The sequence below is a fragment of the Spea bombifrons genome, chromosome 8 (genome assembly GCF_027358695.1).
Source record: "Spea bombifrons isolate aSpeBom1 chromosome 8, aSpeBom1.2.pri, whole genome shotgun sequence".
Lineage (NCBI taxonomy): Eukaryota > Metazoa > Chordata > Amphibia > Anura > Pelobatidae > Spea > Spea bombifrons.
In genome coordinates this window covers 20,669,578-20,684,189 of record NC_071094.1, presented here as the reverse complement: position 1 = coordinate 20,684,189, position 14,612 = coordinate 20,669,578, and the positions used below count along the sequence as shown (strand labels likewise).

Genomic DNA, 14,612 nt, shown 5'->3' with positions numbered 1-14,612 from the left:
AACATAGCCACAAGAGGGTTACAATTGCAGTATGGCGAGATGTGACAACTTTTTTGTACGTGTCAAGAATTTTTCTCTGTTCAGCTTGTCTGTTCCTGAGATTCTAGATTACCTGTAAAATGGCCTAACAACGGCTTCCAGAATAGGTTATGCGCTGACTTCCTCAGTCCAGCTGTCGGCTTTCAGTGTCTTTCTTGATTGCAGGCTGGCTAAACATCCCTAATAGTAGCCACATCAAAACTGCACTTTTTGCAGTTTACCATTTTTACCATTTTTTTCTTAACAAAATGGTAGCTATATCTTGTAAATGTCTGAAAGATACATGTTTCTCTTTCTTTTGGTTGGTGTTACATCTTCAGCCAGGAGATTGGGTGTACTTTAAACAAATGCAATTAAAGTACCTATTCAGCAGATTCTTAAGGACAATGTTTTGTTGCCTGTGTATTACGATGGTACAGGTGAGGAAACCAGGATGCAGGAGAGTGCGTTCACTATGCAAGCAAAAGTCAGTACCGAGTATCAGGCATAGAAGGGTCAGGCAATCCGGGTCAGGAGCAGAGAGGTCAACAAGGTCACAAGGCAAGCAGAGGTCGGCACCGGGTATCAGGCATAGAAGGGTCAGGCAATCCGGGTCAGGAGCAGAGAGGTCAACAAGGTCACAAGGCAAGCAGAGGTCGGCACCGGGTATCAGGCATAGAAGGGTCAGGCAATCCGGGTCAGGAGCAGAGAGGTCAACAAGGTCATAAGGCAAGCAGAGGTCGGCACCGGGTATCAGGCATAGAAGGGTCAGGCAATCCGGGTCAGGAGCAGAGAGGTCAACAAGGTCACAAGGCAAGCAGAGGTCGGCACCGGGTATCAGGTAGAGAAGATCTTGGCAACAGGTAAACATACAGCTAAGTTGTAAGAACAACTGAGCACTGAACAGGTATCAGTGCTCAGCTTTTAAACCAACCGCCTTTCTAAGCCCCGCCCCCATCAGTGGCGCCGTCCAATGGACGTTTCGTCTCCTCCATTGGAGACTAGATTCTGAAGGGGGGCGTGGTGTATGACGCCGTGGGTGTCTATCACTGTGCGGCGGTTCTTTCATGTGAACTGCCGCGTATGAAGACACACCGTTGCGGCATCGGTCCTGGAGGGGTAAGTACCGGGTACCCGCTACTCGTGGGTACTCGGGTGAAGCACTTCTCACCGGAGCGGAAAGCCACGAGCACCCGGGCGACGTGTCCCGGACGGGACCGTTACTTCGCGGGTACTCGGGCGACCGGCTCCGTATGAGATCCCATCGCAACGGGTACTCGGGCGACACGCTCCGAACAGGAGCACGACGCTGCGAGCACCGTTTACCTGCACGCCGGCCGGGATCGTGACACTGTGGTGCTATCAGATTTCTGTTTGTATCACAATATATGTTTTAGGGCTGCAACTAACGATTATTTTCATAATCGATTAGTTGGCCGATTATTTTTTCGATTAATCGATTAATCGGATAAAAAAAATGAATGTACATTTTTCATTTATTTAAAATAATTTAATAAACAAATGATGTTAAATACAAACAGCAGAATAAAAAAAACTTTGATAAAATGCATTTCTTGTCTTTATTTCCCAACCAGCCCCCCCAATTTATGCACATTTGAGCCCAGGCTTGCCACGCTGCCTCCCAGACATGCCACGCTGCCTCCCACATATGCCACTCCACGCTGCCTCCCACATATGCCACTCCACGCTGCCTCCCACATATGCCACTCCACGCTGCCTCCCACATATGCCACTCCACGCTGCCTCCCACATATGCCACTGCACGCTGCCTCCCACATATGCCACTCCACGCTGCCTCCCACATATGCCACTCCACGCTGCCTCCCACATATGCCACTCCACGCTGCCTCCCACATATGCCACTCCACGCTGCCTCCCACATATACCACTCCACGCTGCCTCCCACATATACCACGCTGCCTCCCACATATGCCGCTCCACGCTGCCTCCCACATATGCCACTCCACGCTGCCTCCCACATATGCCACTCCACGCTGCCTCCCACATATGCCACTCCACGCTGCCTCCCACATATGCCACTCCACGCTGACTCCCACATATACCACGCTGCCTCCCACATATGCCACTCCACGCTGCCTCCCACATATGCCACTCCACGCTGCCTCCCAAATATACCACTCCAGGCTGCCTCCCACATATGCCACTGCACGCTGCCTCCCACAAATACCACTCCAGGCTGCCTCCCACATATACCACTCCAGGCTGCCTCCCACATATACCACTCCAGGCTGCCTCCCACATATACCACTCCAGGCTGCCTCCCACATATACCACTCCAGGCTGCCTCCCACACATGCCACTTCACGCTGCCTCCCACATATACCACTCCACGCTGCCTCCCACATATGCCACTCCACGCTGCCTCCCACATATGCCACTGTGCCTGATATGCCTTATACCCCCTGATACACCACGCCATCCTCCCCAGACATGCCACGCTGCCCTCCCCACATATGCCTTATATACCGTATATGCCTTATACCCCCAGATATGTCACTCCATCCTCCCCAGATATGCCGTATACCCCCCAGATATCTCATAGTGCCCTCATAGAGTCACAGACCTGTTCACAGCACACTGACACCGTACTTTTATAAATAAGTACTGGGTTAATCTTCACTGCCCCCAGGATTTAAATTCCCCTTAGTCTGCCCCCCCTTTACATCTAACTGCACCTTAAGTTAACTTTATTAAATTAATTAAATTAACCCTCAGTCCTCATCATTAAATTAACCCTAAACACCCCATTAACCATAACTACCCCTAAATTAACTCTAAATACCCCCATCAAACACAACTACCCTAAATTAACCCTAAACACACCATTAACCACAGCATCCCCTAAAGACCGGGACGTTCTAAACAGCATATTGGGGATGATGGGATGATGGGATGATTGGCTGCAATATTCAGCACTATCAATAGGTGTCAGTATACTTTTTACACTCATGGTAAATCACAGTATGTTCTTTTTGGTGGTTCTTGATACTAAGTTGCAACGAATACATTGCAAAAAGAAGCTGCAAATGTTTAACTATTTATTTGCTGAAATATATACAGTTTTATAAAGGAATCATGGTAAATTCTATAGAAATAATAGAAACATTTTAAGTAATCAACATATTGATATAATATGGTACATGTATGTACAAACACCATATTTTACCTGTTTTGATTGGCACAATATGGGAATATATATTATTATTATTTTTATATGGGGATTATGGGTGGAATATTATAGTTACACATGCTAAGGAACATATTTGACCCATTTCTGATAAGAATATGGCTATAAATATTTTTTTACATGGGGATTATGGGTGGAATATTATAGTTACACATGCTAAGGAACATATTTGACCCATTTCTGATAAGAATATGAGAGTATTATTATTTTTATATGAGGATTATGGGTGGAATATTATAGTTTCACATGCTAAGGAACACATTTGACCCATTTCTGATAAGAATATGGCTATAAATATTTTTTTACATGGGGAATATGGGTGGAATATTATAGTTTCACATGCTAAGGAACACATTTGACCCATTTCTGATAAGAATATGGGTATAATTATTTTTTTACATGGGGATTATGGGTGGAATATTATAGTTTCACATGCTAAGGAACACATTTGACCCATTTCTGATAACAATATGGGTATAATTATTTTTTTACATGGGGATTATGGGTGGAATATTATAGTTACACATGCTAAGGAACATATTTGACCCATTTCTGATAAGAATATGGCTATAAATATTTTTTTACATGGGGATTATGGGTGGAATATTATAGTTACACATGCTAAGGAACACATTTGACCCATTTCTGATAAGAATATGGGTATAATATTTTTACATGGGGATTATGGGTGGAATATTATAGTTACACATGCTAAGGAACATATTTGACCCATTTCTGATGAAAATATGGCTATAAATATTTTTTTACATGGGGATTATGGGTGGAATATTATAGTTACACATGCTAAGGAACATATTTGACCCATTTCTGACAAGAATATGGCTATAAATATTTTTTTACATGGGGAATATGGGTGGAATATTATAGTTACACATGCTAATGAACATATTTGACCCATTTCTGACAAGAATATGGGAGTATTATTATTTTTATATGGGGATTATGGATGGAATATTATAGTTTCGCATGCTAAGGAACACATTTGACCCATTTCTGATAACAATATGGGTATAATTATTTTTTTACATGGGGATTATGGGTGGAATATTATAGTTACACATGCTAAGGAACACATTTGACCCAGTTCTGATAAGAATATGGCTATAAATATTTTTTTACATGGGGATTATGGGTGGAATATTATAGTTACACATGCTAAGGAACATATTTGACCCATTTCTGATAAGAATATGGCTATAAATATTTTTTACATGGGGATTATGGGTGGAATATTATAGTTACACATGCTAAGGAACACATTTGACCTGTTTTTGATAAGAATATGGGTATAATCATTTTTTTACATGGGGATTATGGGTGCAATATTATAGTTACACATGCTAAGGAACATATTTGACCCATTTCTGATAAGAATATGGGTATAATTATTTTTTTACATGGGGATTATGGGTGGAATATTATAGTTACACATGCTAAGGAACATATTTGACCCATTTCTGATAAGAATATGGGTATAATTATTTTTTTACATGGGGATTATGGGTGGAATATTATAGTTACACATGCTAAGGAACATATTTGACCCATTTTTGATAAGAATATGGGAGTATTATTATTTTTATATGGGGATTATGGGTGGAATATTATAGTTACACATGCTAAGGAACATATTTGACCCATTTCTGATAAGAATATGGGTATAATTATTTTTTTACATGGGGATTATGGGTGGGATATTATAGTTACCCATGCTAAGGAACACATTTGACCTGTTTTTGATAAGAATATGGCTATAAATATTTTTTTACATGGGGAATATGGGTGGAATATTATAGTTACACATGCTAAGGAACATATTTGACCCATTTCTGATAAGAATATGGGTATAATATTTTTTTACATGTGTGGAATATTATAGTTACCCATGCTAAGGAACACATTTCACTCATTTCTGATAAGAATATGGCTATAAATATTTTTTTACATGGGGATTATGGGTGGAATTTTATAGCTACACATGCTAAGGAACACATGTGACCCATTTCTGATAAGAATATGGGTATAATAATGTTTTTACATGGGGATTATGGGTGGAATATTATAGTTACACATGGTAAGGAACACATTTGACCCATTTCTGATAAGAATATGGGTATACTAATTTTTTTTACATGGGGATTATGGGTGGAATATTATAGTTACACATGCTAAGTAACATATTTGACCCATTTCTGATAAGAATATGGGTGTACTCATTTTTTTACATGGGGATTATGGGTGGAATATGATGGTTACACATGCTAAATAACACATTTGACCCATTTCTGATAAGAATATGGGTATCATTTTTTTCCCATATGTTTTTTATATGTTTTTTATGTTCCTTAGCATGTGTAACTATAATATTCCACCCATTATCCCCATGTAAAAAAATGAGTATACCCATATTCTTATCTGAAATGGGTCGAATATGTTACTTAGCATGTGTAACTGTAATATTCCACCCATAATCCCCATGTAAAAAAATATTATACCCATATTCTTATCAGAAATGGGTCAAATATGTTCCTTAGCATGTGTAACTATAATATTCCACCCATATTCCCCATATAAAAAAGTATTTATAGCCATATTCTTATCAAAAACAGGTCAAATGTGTTCCTTAGCATGTGTAACTATAATATTCCACCCATAATCCCCATGTAAAAAAATAATTATACCCATATTGTTATCAGAAACGGGTCAAATATGTTCCTTAGCATGTGTAACTATAATATTCCACCCATAATCCCCATGTAAAAATAATAATACTCCCATATTCCTTTCAGAAAAAGGTCAAATGTGTTCCTTGGCATCTGTAACCATGATATTCAACCCATAATCCCCATGTAAAAATAATAATATTCCCATATTCTTATCAGAAATGGGTCAAATGTGTTCCTTGGCATGTGAAACTATAATATGCCACCCATAATCCCCATGTAAAAATCATAATAATATATATTCCCATATTGTGCCAATCAAAACAGGTAAAATATGGTGTTTGCACATACATGTACCATATTATATCAATATGTTGATTACTTAAAATGTTTCTATTATTTCTATATAATTTACCATGATTCCGTTATAAAACTGTATATATTTCAGCAAGTAAACAGTTAAACATTTGCAGCTTCTTTTTGCAATGTATTAGTTGCAATTTAGTATCAAGAACTACCAAAAAGAACATACTTTGATTTACCATGAGTGTAAAAAGTATACTGACACCTATTGATAGTGCTGAATATTGCAGCCAATCATCCCATCATCCCATCATCCCCAATATGCTGTTTAGTACGTCCCTAAAGACCCCAATCAACCACAACAGCCCCTAAATTAACCCTAAACACCCCATTAACCACAACTGCCTCAAATTAACCCCAAACACTCAATTAACCATAGCTGCCCCTAAATTAACCCTAAACACCCTATTAACCATAGCTGCCCCTAAATTAACCCTAAACACCCCATTAACCATAGCTGCCCATAAACACCCCATTAACCATAACTGCCCCTAAATTAACCCCCACCTCCCCTAACTTTCAGCAGCCCAAATATTAATTTTATACTTACAGTTAGATGACTGTCACAGCCATGTGGTTCTGGCCTTCTGGGAGAAGGAAGGGGGCGGGGCCAGTTGTCACAGTGATTACAGGGAGGGACTGGTAAGTAGGAGCTGCTGCTGTGAGTCAGACTAAACTATTATATAATGAGGGGTATTTTTCAGAGCGTTTGCTCTGAAAAAACCCTCATTTTATAATCGATAAAAATCGATTCAACTAATCGATAATGAAGTTCGTTGGCAACGATTTTCATTATCGATTATTATCGATTTTATCGATTAGTTGTTGCAGCCCTAATATGTTTACATACCCTCTGGGTTTGACTTTTCATCAGATATGAGCTAGGATAGTAAGTGTATTCTGCTATATCATAACAAAACAAAGAGAATGGACCTGCTAAGAGTTAAAATGTCACAAGATCCATGTTAGCCTGATGAATCAAAAAGGCTGTGATAATAATTTGGTAGTTGGGAAAGAACTTTTCATCATTAAATTGCATGTTTGTTGGACTCTATTCTGCCCAAGATATATCAATGTGCAAAAGCTGCTATGCCGATGCCCTCCCACTAGGGTGACCACATTTTCACAGGGACACACTATGAAGCGCATGAGATCACACACAGGTGTGTATATATATATATATATATATATATATATATATATATATATATATATATATATATATATGTAATCTGAAAGTAGTAAAGCCAGCACTCACGGTCTTCAATAGTGCTTCATTTATATTTGCAAGACGGTAAAATGTCAGTGTTTCAATCCACCTCATGGACTTTCCTCAGGACGAGCTTCTAAGTATAGCCTCTAAGTTTGGAGTGTAAGGAAGTTTATTGGAGCTGATATTAAAAAATAAAAGTGTTGTCGCTGGCAACCAACGTTTCTGTATGTAGCATTGTAGTTTATGCTAAAGGATAAAAATGTTTCATTTAATTTTAAGGATTTTAGTTTATTTAGAACCATTTTGCTTGTAAATACATTTAAGTTTTCCATCTTTATTAGCAATTTTTTATCAGACTTACAATATCTTAAATTTGAATCTTTTTTTAATATGTGATCCAGGCCAGTCTCCTCTCCTGTGCTCCCACATGCTGATACTCATTCACGGATAGAGCATTTTGCAAGCAGGTGTGTATGTTCTCTGATGGTAAAATGTAATGCAAGGAAATTCAATATTTCATCTAAATTCAAAAAATAAAAGCAACTTTTATGCAAGTTGAACTTTAGTTTAACATCCTGGGCAACCTCGCCAAAGAAAAACGCTTCTTTTAAAGTATTATTATTATATTTTATTTATATATCATTAGCAATTTACGCAGCTCTTCTTACAATACAAATATTAAGGGGTATGACAAAATTAGAATTGACAGACTAAGACAAAGAAGCGTTGGGTAGAGAGTGCCCTGCTCGCAAGCTTACAATCTAGAGGGAATGGGGTAAGGAGAAATAAGGTAAGGAGAAAGGGGGGGGTAGTAATACGTACAGAGATGGTATGCTTCCGTGAGGAAGTGGGGGGGGGTTGAGATTTTTCTTGAAGTGTTGATAAGTGAGGAGGAAAGCCTTAGCCCATGGGAAACGATTGAGTATCTGAGTTTTTTGTTGTAAAGGCAGAAATGTATGGAGGACTTTATATGTTTGGACAAGAATTTTAAATTTGATTACTTAAGGTAATAGGGAGACAGTGGAGGGGAAGCAGTTCATCGACTGGGTAAGCAGAAGAAGAGCATTATGTAAGGAAGATGAGCCTAGTAGCAGAGGATACAGAAGAGTGCTAACCAGAGTGTAGCAATACTCAAGGCAGGAAATTAGAAGGGAATTAACCAAGGTTTTGTGGCAAGAGGGCACCATGTCAATTTAAAGGGGGCACTCAGCTGTCATGTGCATTAAAGTGTAAATGAAATCTGGAATGTCCCTTTCATTTCCTGTGCTAACCCAAGATACAATAATTAACACCAGTCACGTGTCTTATTTCAAAAAAATTTGTAAAATACTTCCCAAATGTCGCACTGCAGCGGCCCGATATACACTCCTCTCAGTGTTCACAAACAGATAAAGCACAAATAGGGGCGCATGTGCATATAGGGAGAAAAAGAATATATATATAATAATATAATACTGTCAAATAAATAGAAATAGAAGATGTGAATGCACTCACAAACAGTGCCGGTACAAGAGGCCCTTCAGAATAAAAAAGATCTTTATTTCTTCATTAACATCTATAGGGAGATAAAAAAGACCAAATGGTGCAATATCTTCCTGTAGTTGGTATAAGCAAACAAAATGCTTAATTAAGTTTGTGGCTAAGGGGGTTACCTATTTTTATGCAAGTCGTGGTGGTCAGTGTTAATGTTCCTGTGTTGTATTCCAGAGTAACTGAGTTCCTTCTTAACCAACCGTTGCTTTGCAGGCTTGCTGAAATGGAAAGCCAGAACTGTACTTTCTTTACTGATAGCCTATCTCCTGATGACAGCCTGTGAGTCTTATTAATTTCTTTAACCTGTTACACAAAGCCTAATATGTTCATAGTGTATGGTTTTGATCACATTAGTAATTTACATGTCACCCATATTCACATATTCAGAAATGCCTGGGGTAGATTGGAAGAATGGTAGAAAAATATCAAGCAGCTCTTTAGTCTTGATATGTGGTTTTGGGATTCAATCATACTCAGTTTTTGTTTCGCCTTATCTACTTGGTAGTGATGAGGACCAATATTTGCTACGACACTCCAGTCCCATTACAGATCGGGATCCATGCAACATGCCTCAGACTGCAATTGCCCTACATCCAGAAGAGGAACAGAGCGAACTGGAAAGAATCCTTGCTCACCTAGAGCATGAGAACAGGTATTTCAGATACTGTAGCCGTTGATGCACTGTTAAAAACGCAGTTTAATTCTGTGGTATATGTTAGAATGACAATGTCCGTAGTGTAGCAGAGAATACTTGGGTCCTGACAAACAAATTGGCACACCCATGTGTATAATTCACACAAAGATACAGTTATAAACTATTCTATGGCAAAAACCTTTTGTTAATGCCAAACTAAATTTCTGACATTTTGGACAATGCTATACTTCCAACTTTGTGTAAACAGTGACATCAAAATGTATGCAAAAAGCTGGGCTGTTGCCATCGATTCCAAGCTTACTACATGTGGTCCAGGTGGGGTTTGTGGGGGGGCTGGCAGGCATCAGATAATACACTCTGCTACTCCTTGCTTGCTCTTATTATTCGATGCCGAAAAGGTATTTGATCATCTTGACTGGACTTTTTTGAAAAGGGTTTTAGAAACGTATAGTTTCCCAGGGCAATCACAGAATTTATGTTGTTGTATATTGCCCCATATGCAAAGTTTACTCAATCAGGTTTCCCCTCTAAAAATATTACTATAACCAACGGCACAAGGCAGGAGCTGCCTGCTGTCCCCGTTTCTCTACAGACTAGCACTGGAACCGCTGGACATAGGAATCAGATCTGACCCTCCCACTTCCGGCTTTAGCACTCCTGTGAATTTTTTTTAACAAGGTCGTAGGTACAATGCGCTTGTGAACCTTTTGGGGGCTTCACCCATTGACTCATTAGAGCGTTGGGTTGGTAGGGGTAGCTTTCAAGAATGGAAGATTACAGATATAGTTAAAATCTCAAATCTATTTGAAAGAGGTCAATTACAATGTTATGAAAAGCTGAGTGGGTCCTGTGGAATATCGCCAAAATACTTTTACAAGTATTTGAAAGCTAGACGCATTTTAATCCTCCTCACTCCTAAGGAAGGATAGAGTGACTCACCATCCTATCATAAGCCTGTGCTTGAGGGCTCCAACCACTAAAAAGGCGATCTCAACGTGTTACACGTGTTTGATTGAACCATGCTTCAGGTCCAATGTTCCATAAATGTTGGCATGGGAATGGCAATTAGTGGCCATGTATCCCCTAGATCAATGGCTAGAGGCAGAAAAATGGATGAGGGGAATAACTCAGTGCACAAATGTAGCAGAATTAGAGAAATAAGTAGCAGGGGCTTGCCAAAATCTTCTCAGAGTCAGCGCTTCACTGCTGAGGAAATGTGAGATGGTGAGGGATATGGTGCACATATGGTGGGTTTGTCCCAAAATTCAGTGGAGACTGTGGAGAACTTTCATCTAAATTATTGGCATGGTTGTAGGACTTGCAGTCCACTAACACCAGAAGCTGTCCTTCTCCACTTCCTGACGGGGATATTCTGTCGGGCATGAGGAAATTCATTGTGCACTTTTTCCTAGCCACAAAATTATGCCTCGCTAGCAAGTGGAAAACGGAGACGGGGCCCAGAGTAGAGGAAGTTGTGGATACGATGGAAGTTCACGGACACATGGAGGAGATGCCACACACCCTCTCTAACACCAAATATGTCTATGATAAAATATGGACAATCCGGCTGCTTTCAGACCAGTTAAGCTCTTTGGTGGTTGGCCGGGGGAGGGCAGGGTGAGGCAACGCTCAAAAGACAAGGGGCCTGGTGGATGATCGTAGCATCCTTTCTATGGTTAAAAAACCCCTTCACAACATATAGCCAAGTGAAGAACACTCTCCAGAAGGTCGGCATATATCATTATCCAAGTTTACCATAAAGAGACTTGAGCAAATAGAGGGTTCACCACAAGGTGCATACCATTCAAGAATAGAAAGGCCAGATTAGACTTTGCCAAAAACATCTAAAAAAAAGCCAGCCAAGTTATGGTACAGCATTCTTTAGACAGATGAAACGAAGATCAACCTGTACCAGGATGATGGGAAGAAAAAAGTATGAAGACTTGGAATGGCTCATGATCCGAAGCATACCAAATTATCTGTAAAACACAGTGGAGGTAGTGTGATGGTGTGGGCATGCATGGCTACCAATTGCACTGGGTTTATTGATGATGTGGCAGAAGACAGAAGCAGTCAGATTAATTCTGATATGTGTGTATGGATATATTATCTGCTCAGATTTAGCCTAATTTCAGCTAAATTGATTGGATGGCACTTCACTTTACAGATAGACAGTGACCCAATTCATACTGCAAAACAAGCCAGGGTTTTTTTTTAAGCAAGTCACTTGATCTGAACACCATTGAGTATACATTTCACTTGCTGAAGACAAAACTTAAGGCAAAAAGTCCCACAGACAATAACTAAAGACTGCAGTAAAGGCCTGGCACAGCTTTACAAAGGAGGAGACCCAGCATTTGGGGATATCCATGCATTCCAGACTTCAAGCAGTCATTACCTGCATTTGAGCCCCTGAAAATTGTGGACCTAACAGTATGTCTTTCCTCACAGCATCTTTCAGAAAAAAAGATCTTTTGCAAGTAAAAAAATGATGTATCACAATATTATATTATTTATATTTTATTTTTCTGTATATCTAAAAAGGCGTCTACGCTATTTTTATTTACAACCTATGTGTGTTATTTACACTGCCACTGGTACTTAGTTTATATTTTTTTTCAGGGGTGTTATCTTGAAAAGTTGTTTTAGGTAAATACTTCAATATGTTGATGTCAACTACTACACTTGCCCGCATCTGATGGTTTTCCTTCAACCATTTTCTAGAATCCTACAGGGGGAGCTGAAACGTTTGAAGTGGCAGCATGCAGAAGCTGGAGAAGGAACAGTGCTGGGGGAAGTTTCTCCAGATTCAGGTGCAAGTAGTGATGCACAGAGTGAGGAATTGCTAAGTGAGGCTCGTATCCTTAGGCACCACAAAAACCGCCTAGAGACACGCATGCAGATACTGGAAGACCACAACAAACAGCTTGAATCTCAGCTACATCGTCTCAGGGAGCTGCTTTTACAGGTAGTTGAGAATATATAATTGTTTCTTTGTTTATTGCTTTACCTTTACATCCTGTTGGAGGTCAATGGGTTGATACTAACTGATATAGTCTATAAGTAGAAAAAAACATCTTAGTTAAATTTGTGGTAATGTTATATTGCATACATTTACCAGTCATTCACAAATCAGAGCATACTGCAAGGAGTACAGCAGTTTATATATATATATGTGTGTGTATATATATATATATATATATATATATATATATATATATATATATATATACTGTTCTTCTGAAATCACTACATTTAATGATACTTATCTACGCAGCAGTAAACTGCTGTTTGAACTGTGTTCATGTAGCATCCGGTGACACTACTGTGACACTACTATTTGTGGGCATGTGACCAGAGCATAGAGTATAGAGCATCAATGGATAGGTCAAATGTCACCTACCTACATTACAGAGAGCTTTAGTACATATTTTGAAAACATAAATAGGAATAACTGAATTTTACATCAAATATAACTACTCGTGAGATTATAGTGCAAACGCTTGTCATACTAATATTAGCGACTTTTATTTTGGATGTGGCCCCACCGTAATAGTTTTTGACCAAAGGGAAGTCAATCTCCAGACAAAGTATATAACAAGAATTGACAGGGGATAGGTGGTATAGGTAAATATAGTGATGGAAGTTAAACATACATGGGATAGGCATATGGCTATCATGAATACAAAACAAAACCAAGGACCAGTTGAGGTTTGAATTTTTTACAGCAGAAGTAATGGACACATTATTTGCCACGAAATTCCCTGTTTTTGCAGTTAGCATTACACATGTGTACAGATATATATTTAAAACTACAATAAGGGCAGCCCGAAAAGGAGATTACTGTAAAACATCAAAAAACGTAACTTTTATTACTGCGTATACACAGTATCGGAAGGGTCAAGGGGGCAAGTAAGAATGTATCTAGAGTGAAACTACCAATGATTGTTGAACAAATGAAAGCAATTATAAAAATAATTAGTATTTGTAATGTAATCAGTACTTTGGCTAGAAACATAAAAATATATGTAATCATGAAAAATTAATATACTGGTATATCAAATTACATAAGCAAATGAATCATGATTATGCATATTAAAATTAAATAATAATAATTAATAGTGATAAGTCAAATAAATGTATATACTGACATACTGATGATAAACAAAGGGGCTTGAAATACACATAGGGACACCAAACTATACTAAATGTTTTTTTTTTAAAAACGCAATGGTCCGAAGGGATGTTGTGGGCCACTGTGGATGTCACTTCATTCTACACTGTGATTGCACAAGGTTTTGAAGCAGTCAGACAACAATTAAATGAGGACATCCAGATGCCATCTGTTCAAGCCCAATTTATTTTACATTCTACTAAATTCATTTTAACACACAATTAATTTTGGTTTCACGATACTTATTATTTAAAGTTATGTGGTATGGCCATGGACACCAGGCTTGCACCGAGCTATGCTGTGCTCTGGTGTCGATATATAGATGACATGTTGATAATATGGCATGGGACACAAAAAGATTAAAAAAATGTTATCACATTTATAACTAATAATTCATATGGTTTAAAATTTACATCTAATATTCACAGCACATAAATTGATTTTTTTAGACCTCACTTTGTAGAAGATAACAAGCAGGGCTCTCTCCACCTAATGTATCTGTTTGTCTTAGTCTGTCTATTCTCGTCTTGTCAAATATGAATATATGTATTGTATTAATCGCTGCGTAAATTGTTGGCGCTATATAAATAAAAGATAATAATAATAATAAAGTTAATTCACATACATTTTTTGAATAGATATATAGATTTTTTTTAAGTTGTCACATGATTTTACAACATCCCTAAGGGGCAACTGATGAGAATTAAAAGAAATTGTACAAATGATAGGGACTTTCAGGGACA

The 14,612-nt window shown here is 38.6% G+C and overlaps 1 protein-coding gene across 1 annotated transcript in view; it reads left to right on the top strand.

The window, feature by feature from the left end:
* The window catches only part of DRP2 (dystrophin related protein 2), a 58,993-nt gene that overhangs the window by 40,724 nt on the left and 3,657 nt on the right, over nucleotides 1-14,612 (top strand). Inside the window, exons 20-23 of the mRNA XM_053473682.1 lie at nucleotides 7,909-7,974; nucleotides 9,254-9,319; nucleotides 9,546-9,692; nucleotides 12,420-12,663. Of these exons, the coding sequence (XP_053329657.1) occupies nucleotides 7,909-7,974; nucleotides 9,254-9,319; nucleotides 9,546-9,692; nucleotides 12,420-12,663 (523 nt within the window). The remainder of the gene's footprint in view (nucleotides 1-7,908; nucleotides 7,975-9,253; nucleotides 9,320-9,545; nucleotides 9,693-12,419; nucleotides 12,664-14,612) is intronic.